This window comes from Dermacentor silvarum, chromosome 1 (assembly GCF_013339745.2).
Source record: "Dermacentor silvarum isolate Dsil-2018 chromosome 1, BIME_Dsil_1.4, whole genome shotgun sequence".
In the NCBI taxonomy this organism is placed as follows: domain Eukaryota; kingdom Metazoa; phylum Arthropoda; class Arachnida; order Ixodida; family Ixodidae; genus Dermacentor; species Dermacentor silvarum.
This window is the reverse complement of record NC_051154.1, coordinates 137,773,093-137,782,898: the sequence shown is the minus strand read 5'-3', so window position 1 is coordinate 137,782,898 and position 9,806 is coordinate 137,773,093. Positions and strand designations below refer to the sequence as shown.

Genomic DNA, 9,806 nt, shown 5'->3' with positions numbered 1-9,806 from the left:
GGAGTGAACGCATGGCAGAGAGAAAACGCGACTTCTTCCATCATGCGAAAGGCCGTGGGGTGACGGGAGGCAGGGAGTGGAGGCGACGTTTAGCTGCGGCACCAAATGCGTATTTATATAAAAAACGTTGCGAAGCGAGAAGATGGTAAAAACTTCTGACGCTACTTGACGAGTGTCCCGTTCTGATCTCCTCGAACACCTCCGAGCCGCCGCTAGAGGCACCGGCAACAGTCACCAACGCCGTGTGCGTTCGGTGCGAACGCGGGCAAAACGCCGACGGCGTCAACAACAGTTCTGCGCATTGCTGGTGCTACTGCATGTCCAAGTTTATACAGCTGATAAAACTACTATCCTTACTCCGTATAGCTCTCTATTAATTTGCTATCGCAATTGATGCTTCAGCTTTGGGTGAAACTGTGACATTTTTTGGTACTACTATATTACAGAACGTAACAGTTGTAGCAAACCATTTGCATGATTCCTGCACAATTTATATTTTAAAGCTCTCATTTCATTAGTTAGCAGTGCTGTTAAGAGAACATTGATACCGATCAAAAGTGAACAAGAATCACGACCAAACAGTTATTGGCTGCAAGTATAGTTCTGTTGTATCATGAGTAAACTAGCTATACTTTGGGTATGAATTAAATGTGTGTGTGCAGCTTGATTGTAGAATGGCTGCGCTTTGTGTGCTTTGCTGACCAACCATTAACAATTATGATGCTAATGTGTGAACAGGCCCTAATATTGAAAGGGCTACTGAGCATAATGAGTCATTGGCATAGCCGGGGGGGGGGGGGGGGAGGTTTGGGGGGTCAACTCCCTCCCTTGATAAATTTTCTGACTACCCCCCCCCCCTCCCTCTTCCTACAGAACAGAAAGTTTGAGGAGGTGGGCTACGAAAGAGCAACATGGATGAAAGGGTAAGCATGAATGTGAAAGTAAGGCGAGGGATAGAGCTGGTCTGAAGGGGGGGGGGGGGTATCTCCTTTCCCACGCACAGAATATTGTGGCCCCACTCATGGCATGCCTCTAGCTCATTCCGGATTGTGTTAACCATAAGTGCTGAGGCAGAATAACTGCTAAAAAATTCCACACAAAGATAAAGATGGGACGAGTGCGTGCATAAAACTTGGAGGCATTGTTGCTCTTCACCAGGCCTTCGTGTCGTCGAAGAGCTTCTCATTTATGGTACTGGACTGAATGGTCGACCACGCTGCATGAAAGAAAAGCATTCCGAAAATATTGCGCATAAAAGGCGTAAAGAACAAAATTGGCGGATCATTATGGACATAGGGAGAGTGTCTCGCCACTGCCCAATCGTTCAAGACCAGACAGCTGCGGCCAGTCACCTAGCTGAGGTTCACATACCCCGTCGTAACACGTGCTGCTTGCTGCGGACAGCCCATTCTAACTAAACATCTCGGCAATTTTCAGAATAGACGGTGTTAGGAGACGCGACACTTTCAAACCTCTCGGAGATACTGGCCCTTATTTTACTGCGAACTACGGATGCCGTAATTTTCACAAAGGCTTCTAAACAGGATGCAGCCCTGCTTCGAACTGTCTGCCTCATCAATTCCTGAGTGTGATCAAATAACAATATGCATCGCGTGATGACTACAATACCATGATCGCAAGTTACTTCCAAACATCTCTTCAAACAAGTTGACAGCAGGTCACCAAAAGTGCATGAGTGAAACTTGCATCATGTGATACTATCGAAGCTTTAGTGCAAAGCTTCATTCCTGTATTTTTAAATATAGAATAATATGGCATGCCCACAACGCTGAAAGCGCTGTTCGTTTTTCCAAGTCATGTACCAGCTAGGTCATTGACATACATTATATCAATGCATCAATTCGTAAACAAAATTTTTTTAAACATAATTTTTAAGAATAGCATAAGGATGATAGCATAATTACTTTGTTTAGCGCAAAACAACGGACACAAGAAAGACGACAGGACAAGACGCTACTCTCAACATGTCCTGTCATCTTTCTTGTGTCCGTTGTTTTGCGCTAAACAAAGTAATTATGGATTCGCACCAACTAGCCCACCAATGCATTGTGATGATAGCATAATTTGATGCGAAGTTACTGCACGCCTTAGCAATGAAAAACTTCTGCCAAACGTTACGCTAAGTGTTGTTTCGGCAACGCAAAAATGTGCATCCTCGTTAAAGCATTCTTGTCTGGGGATTGCTAGGAGTTTTTGTGTGGTGTACAGCCTCCATACATATATACATATATAAAGAGAGAGAGAGAGAGAGGTGAAGGAGGGGGAGGAGTGATAGTTGTTGGTGGAGACCCCCCCCCCCTGAAATAAATTTCTGGCTATGCCACTGTAATGAGTGCTCCCTTTCTGTGTGTGTTAAAAAGTGTTTCTCAAACTATGGTGTGCAGACAATCATAGGTCCTTGAGAGAGTTCAAGGAAGTCCACAGAGACTGCTTCAGAGACACATTAATGGCCAACATTGAATCTCCAAAGAGCAAGTGACACACCTGGCACATCTACTATAGCCTGACTGTGTGAAGTTGTGTTCTTTGTACAGATGCAGATAAAATTGCAAACAAGTAGCATCCACACATGCAGTCCTCATAGACCTCGTTGAACTCTCTCGAGAACCTGTGAGCATCCACACACACATACACCACAGTTTGAGAAACACAGCTTTAATAAATACACTAAGGGGGCATTGATGATAAACATTATAGGCACTTCAGTATTAGTTTTTATGTATTAGCACAAGCATAGTTCATAGCTCACAAATAAAGCACATAAAATGAAGCCATTCTGCAACCAAAAAATCGAGCAGCACATTCTTTGTGCAGGTAGTAAAATTTACTGATGGTATAACGGCACAATGTGGTACATCTGTGAACAGTGTGTGAAGCTGTGTACTCCATAAAGATGCATATATAACTGCATACAAGTAAAGCACGTGCATCCATATTGAACATGTTACCACCATATTCTAGGTGTGGAATTGGCTTGTTCATTTTGCATTGTATGATGGCTGCTACATTTAGTCTCATTGGCAATGGGGTCATTGTGGTTAGCGATTAAAGCACACGTCTGATAATACACATTTTAGTTGTGGCAACCACAAGGTTATCCTATCCTGCAAAACTAAATGAATGAGCTGATCTTGAACAAAAGACAGAAAAGTTTAATAACAGCTGAAGATATCAGCTCTGCTTGCTACTCCAGATGGGGTGCTAGAAATGACATGAGTAATACACAAAAATAATAAAATAGATATAAAAATTATGCAGATCTAACGAGCACAGTTGGAATCTATGTGAAGTGAAGCTTTTGTGAAGCGTCAAATTAAATGCTGTACAACTAAGCAGTAGCGCACCCAGGATCTCTGCCAGGGGGGGGTTGACAGTTTGCCAATACCATCTAAACAGCACTAATTTCGATTTCTTCACGGGAAATTGTCAAAAAATGCGCTTTTGCGAGTGTGCAGACGATTGCGCGTCTTACATCTTAGTTGCAGTGCTCAAATGCGCAAGGAAAGAAAAGGGGTTAAACAAAAGAGGGGGTTAAGTCGGCCTCAGGGGGTGGGTTACAACCCCCGAAACCTCCCCCGTCGGTGCGCCACTGCAACTAAGTGATGCATACTACTGTCTTTATTTGCATCCTATGCAATGTATAATGTCATGCAATTTACTACACCAGTCACAAGCTATGCCGAAATGCAAACATAAATTCAGGCGGATGCACAGTGTGAGACTTCGATGCAGCAATATCACAAAGGCGAATAAAGGTGATGTTTATTCTTGTTCAGGGAAGAATTTAAGAAAAAAAGCCGTTGGATACCACGTGCTATTCCATTAAGAGGTCTGTGTAAATTAGAGATACCTATGAGCTGACATTAAATTGTGTACAGGTTTTACAGTGCAATTTATTGTTTGATTATGCAGGGCAAAGGTGTTCTCACTGGCACGTCTTTGTCAGTCAAAATGTTATGCTATATAAGCTGGAACATCCAGCCAAGTACCAAATGACCCAGCAGCAGCTATGCGAAAAGCTGGGGGGGGGGGGGGGGGGTACTTAAAGAAAGCTTTCTTTAAATAGGGGGGGGTAAATGAACAAACAAGCCCAGATATTAACAGGTAAAAGTCCTGACTGGTGTTAGTCAGTGCCATGCCGTAAATACATGGGAAATATGTTTGCATACAATCTGCTCAATGGGACCTTTCTCTGATACTTTCTCTGAACATGCTGACATGTCAAGTGAATTGCAGATGTCTGAACTCTACTTTTGTCACAACAAATTTAGTGTGGAAAGCTTATTCACTGGTTCAGATAGAATTTATTAGAAAAAGTTTATTTAGTGAAAGAAAAGCGACAGACGCGGCAACACTAATAGAGAGTCGGGTTGTTGCCACCGATAACTAACACAGTGCAACAGAGTGGTGGGGCGGGCCGCAGGGTGCCCCAACCTTATCTCGTCTTTTACTTGAATTCTTTCTTTTATATTTCGCGCTTCCTCTTCCCCCTTAAGACATCTTTTGTATCCATCTTGACATATATGTGCATCTTGCCCAAGTGCATCTGTACACACCGTTATGGGGTTTGTAGGCAGACCATCTGCACCGTCCACACGTACTCTCCTTTCCTATTAAATTTAGGTATCGCTACCATGTTTACTCAAGACACAAGAGTGGGCAGTCCAGCAGGCCCGGCAGGCGACGACGAGGCAAAGCCTCGAAGTCCCCTCATGGGAGACCTGAGCCTGAGTCGTCAAACTTTGCTGGATTTTCAATAAAGTTATTTCCATCCATCCATACTCCTGGATCATTTATTTATTCATGTATTTTTCTCCCTCAATACATATTTTTGTTTATTGCTTTTGAGGGTGTGAATGGGAGAAAGCCCACATCCACTCTGCTGCTTCGCCTTTGGCGACTAACAGGACGACTTCACTTGCCTGTAACCCCTGACGAAGGTCGTTCCATAAACCGAAACTGTAAAGCAAAGATTACCACGAAGTTGTGAAAATCATTGTAAATCATCTATTGCCTGGCCTGTTAAACAACCCTACTATATATTATATATATATATATACACGGTGTCCCAGCTATCACGCAGCATGATTTAAAATAAGAGGAACAGCGTTACGCGAAGCAAACCTAGTGTGTATTGTTTCCAGTATAGTGGAGTAGCCGCCATAAATTTTTTCGTTGCTGAGATTTACTTAGCTAATTCTAATTAATTATCTAACTCGAGAAGTACTGTTCTAATTCTCAAAGTGTCAATGAGAAAATTGTAGGGCAACATGTAAAACTCCCAATACAGCTTTCTGTTGCTCAATACGTGCTACATAAATGTGTTTTTCCGAGCGTGAAAGAAGCTCACGAATACACGCAGAATTGCCGTGCGACTGGCCGCTCGAGGCACTTTGCGTGTATTCACGGGCTTCTTTCACGCCCGGAGATACACTATTATGTAACGCGTATTGAGCAACAGAAAGCTGTATCGGAAGTTTTTCCTGTTGCTCTACAATTTTCTCATTGACACTTTGATAATTAGAATAGTACTTCTCGAGTTAGATAATTAATTACAATTAGCTATTTAAATTTCAGTAACGAAAAAATTACTGGCGGCTACTTCACTGCACTGGAAACAATACACACTAGGTTTGCTTCGCGTAACGCCGTTCCTCTTATTTTAAATCGTGCTGTGTGATAGCTGGGACACCCTGTGTATATATATATATATACATGTGTGTGTGTGTGCGTGCATGCAGTTATGTGAAGCTTTCTAACAGCTACAGCTGGGGACCAATCTTGAGTGGTTGGGGGGGTGCTGGGTTTACATTCCTGTTAGTGTGCCACTGGTTTCATGTGTGTATTAAACATATGACCCTGGAACATCAGTCTTTTGCACATCTTGATGAACGAATTTTCCTTTTCTACCATGAGAATAATTGAAAATTATAACCCAGTGACGGAGTTTAGGTGTGTGCGTGTGCGTTGTATGTATCTGCAGACATAACTGCAGTTTGTGCCACATATTTTCTGGCTACAGTTAGAAAAGGTGAGAGCCTAAATATTTTGAACTGATGAATGTTTAGTGCAATTAAGTAAAGTAACTACTAAGAAATTCACTTCATATATAGGTGTTCCGAGTCCTACGATACTGGTGTTACATGGACACTTTTGCTCACGATTAAGCACGATCGGGATAAAATTTTTCCATCTTGATTGGCTCCTTTGCGCGAGCTGCGAAAAGGAGACAATTACAATTAAGAAATTCGATTTTAATTGGGCTCTATCGCAATCGGAAGTGCCCTGTGTGACTGAGTATAAGAAAATAAAGAATATTTTACATAAATTATTTGGCTGTTTGCTTAGCTTTGAAACAATGTGCAGTCATAAAACAATGGATTTACCTATAAAGTAAGTGGATGCATTTGCTGTTTACATGCCCAGTTAAAAAAAAGACAAAGTATCTTAAATTTCGGTTTCAGAACACTTTACTGTGGCAATATTATTGTTTATTTAAGATATCTAACTGAAGTATGCTTCCAACGTGTTACATTTTTCCAGTATGCAGCATTCCACCTTTGTGCAGCAGCATTTTTTGTGCAACTGAAGTTAAGGCTACTCCTTTTTGGTCATTTGTCAATTGAGCTCAACATCAAAATCTATATTATTGGAGTTAAAGCGCAGAAGCAGGACACGATTACAGCTGATGAGTACTTTTGTATTGTACAACCAAGGAGGAGAACTGAAGAGAATCTCGTCTCGTCTTGCTCTTGCACTGTAAGCCTAGTACCAATGAACATTGCCAACAACTAGCCCAATCCAGCATGTTCTAAATCCAGTAGCATTGGCTGGTATATTGGCACTGTATGACTTGCCAATTAATGCATCTCGTCCTTTCAGTCGTCTAGCATAACAGTGGACCTAAGGTATTAACATATTACAAGTCAAGTGTGCTTCTATCACCCCATAACCCCTGTTACTATTCAAGCACTGATGCACATTATTACAGCAATATGTCGATCCTTATGCCAGCTTAGGCTGTTTTGATGTTCCGAGTAAAATTTGGCAAATGTGTTTAAAACATGCTGGCACACAATATTTAAAGTTGAGTGTGTAGACTCACTGCTTGCAATAGCAGCTGCAATATTTTTATTCATGATACATTCATAATTGTACATTGTAATTTCATGACTATTTTAAATGCAATTGTGATTCCTTTGCCAAAGCTTTCATGACTAAAACATTTATGATTAGACTGAGAAGGAAAGTTTATGGTTTGGCTTGTTTATGGAATAGTCCAGGTATGGTGTAGAGTGTTATGCATTCACTTTATCATCTGTTGCCCATGGCCCGTCAGTGCCCCTTTCTGACCTCAATGTGTAAAGCCCACTAGTTTTCATGTGTGGGTGCTCCTGTAGGATGTTTTCTATAGTGTGCACACTCAACGGGCAAAAGACATGCAGTGCCCTTAGCCTAGAACACCTGCGAGAAAGTTCCAGCAAGGCACTTTCCAGTTCAGCACTAGGTGGTGCTTGCAAGATAAGTTTTTCAAGTGTTTCTGAGTAGTTGTATGCTGCTTGTAACACCATATCATGTATGATTGTGAAAGTCTCCAGCCTGAGCACTGCACACGGCACCTCTGGCTTCATGACCAAAGGAATGACCACAAGAGGACAAGTCTGGTCAAAATGCAGGGTCACACGCAGCTTGGGCAGGCGAGCAACCACACAAGACCACAGCTCCGAGCTCAGTTGTGTCTTTTCATGCTGCGGGTGGCTGGCAATGATCTCCTCACTGCGACACTGCAGGGAGAGGTGCTCAAGAGCAACACGGTTTTCTTCAAGGAAGCACAAAAGCACATCTTGGGAAAGGCTGCACTTGTGTAAACACAGCTCACGAAGCCGCCGGCAGCGCTGAGCAAGTCTGAGGATGCTATCTGGTTGTACCAAGCAAACAAGGTTGTCATTCTGAATGTTCAGACGTTCAAGCTTGGGGTTGTGCTGAGACAGAACGTCAATGGTATGCGAATCAATCATCATTGGAAACTTGCTCAGATCCACTTGAACCAAATGACTGTTAGACCTCTTGAAAACAGTTTCCAAGGCTGACACAAATTCTTTTCCTGCATAAAACAGGGGATTTTCACCAGTGCAAATGATGCTGAGGTTTGATAACCTTGTAGAAGAGCACTTGGCAAGTAGTAGAAGTGCTTGTACTGCATTCACACGATTGACATTTTGGAACTGGTTGAGTTCAATGACAACTTGCCGCAGATGAGAACCATAGGACACAATGCACTGAAGAAGCCTTGTGTCTTTGCGGCCATAAAAGCGAAAGTGAAATGTTGTCCATGCAGCTGGTGAAGTGAAGATGTTGCACCAGTGACGACAGGACAGGGCTGCTTGGAGGCGATCAGGTAGCGGAAGCTTCATAAAAATTTTTAAAAGAACAGTTTCAGGGAGGCTTTCATATGAAATCTTTTGATCATCTTCCATGTTGCCAAAGCACTGGAAGTAACACATCTCAAGTCTTCTTTCAATGAGATGTACCACCTGACCAAGTCATGGCGTGCATCTGGACAACCAACAGAAAAGGCACTTACGTTAAAAACAAACCAATTTTAAAGCCGCCTCCTCAATACGCACGCGAAAACAGCGTCAGTACCTCTCTACCTACGCAGTAGCGCAACACATTCGGCCAAAGCGTCTAGCAAATTTAAGCGCAAACACCTTGCAATACTTACAAAGCTTCTAAAGCAGTATTCCTCGACCGCTGTTCGAACGACGTCCATATCGCAACTTTAAAACGCGCAACTAAAACGAAGTTCTCCCCCTCCCCTGTGGCGAAGTCGAACAGCTCAGCGTCTAAATTTGACTCCCGACACACTCTCGATCACGCATCCAAAAGAGGAAGCTCGCCTTCGCGAAACTTGAGAGATTGGACCTGCGCAGTTCATAATCGGAAAGCGGCAACAAGCGACGACGATGTACTTGGACACTTTTATTTTCCAACAGCACTACGGAGAGTGTCCAGCACTTCATTCACGAGATGGTCCCGATTTGAACGGTTCACGGTCAAAACTCGAGCGCACTTATCACTTTTGATCTGGTCCACAAGAGGTAGGCACATCGTTCCAGTGCTCACGGGTACGGTGACGAGAATACAGTTGCTTTCGTCAGAAAAGAGTTCAGCGACCCGGTTCCCAAATGGCTTGGAGAAAAGTTCCATCTTGCCAACTTCATCGATGACAAGCACACCACACTTCGTTTTCAAAGAGTCCAAGGCAATCTTTTCGAATGCGTGCACAGTGACACAGTACTTTCCCACAAACGGACCTTTCCCACCGGGGCACATTTCGCGAACTCGAGCTAGCGGGGCCCTTTTGCCGTCTGTCGTAACAACATCAAATCCAACTCTGTTTCCATTCTCTCGTAGTTCGGTCGTGTAGAAGCCCGAGACAGTGATACCTTGATCAGCAAGAGCCTTCACAGCGTTCTTTACAATAGTGGTTTTGCCAACACCAGGCGAACCGGTAAGAACGACGAACCTCGGAGAGGCCATGATAACCAGTACGCGAAGGCGTATACAAGCGAAATATACGTGGAAGAAAAAGAAAAATCGAGGCAAAGGCGATGCACCATTAAGAGCCAGCGAACAGTCTTGTGCACGTGATTCAGTGTTTATACCAAGGTTCGCTGATCCCTGAATCAAATGCCATGACCATGTCAGAACGATTTGCGTAACTCATTAGTAAAAGGCTGTTCATGGCGCTTCCTCCAGTGAAGCTGTTTATGAAATATTTG

General features: G+C 43.1%; 2 protein-coding genes across 2 annotated transcripts; both read right to left on the bottom strand.

The window, feature by feature from the left end:
- Positions 1–7,149: 7,149 nt before the first annotated feature.
- LOC119436090 (F-box/LRR-repeat protein 8) lies at positions 7,150–8,979 on the bottom strand. The gene is made up of 2 exons (XM_037702835.2): positions 8,747–8,979; positions 7,150–8,577 (listed from the first exon to the last, which is right to left on the bottom strand). The coding sequence occupies exon 2, from the start codon at positions 8,523–8,525 to the stop codon at positions 7,320–7,322; it is 1,206 nt and encodes a 401-aa protein (XP_037558763.1). The 5' UTR covers positions 8,526–8,577; positions 8,747–8,979; the 3' UTR covers positions 7,150–7,319.
- An 11-nt stretch (positions 8,980–8,990) lies between these two features.
- LOC119436092 (cancer-related nucleoside-triphosphatase homolog) lies at positions 8,991–9,800 on the bottom strand. Its single transcript, XM_037702838.2, has one exon. It carries the CDS (start codon positions 9,562–9,564, stop codon positions 9,004–9,006), a length of 561 nt encoding a protein of 186 aa, XP_037558766.1. The 5' UTR covers positions 9,565–9,800; the 3' UTR covers positions 8,991–9,003.
- Positions 9,801–9,806: the final 6 nt, after the last annotated feature.

What these genes read in the sequence shown, in the direction of transcription:
- LOC119436090 (XM_037702835.2), bottom strand. Translation starts at nt 8,525, where the DNA reads ATGTGTTACTTCCAGTGCTTTGGCAACATGGAAGATGATCAAAAGATT.
- LOC119436092 (XM_037702838.2), bottom strand. Translation starts at nt 9,564, where the DNA reads ATGGCCTCTCCGAGGTTCGTCGTTCTTACCGGTTCGCCTGGTGTTGGC.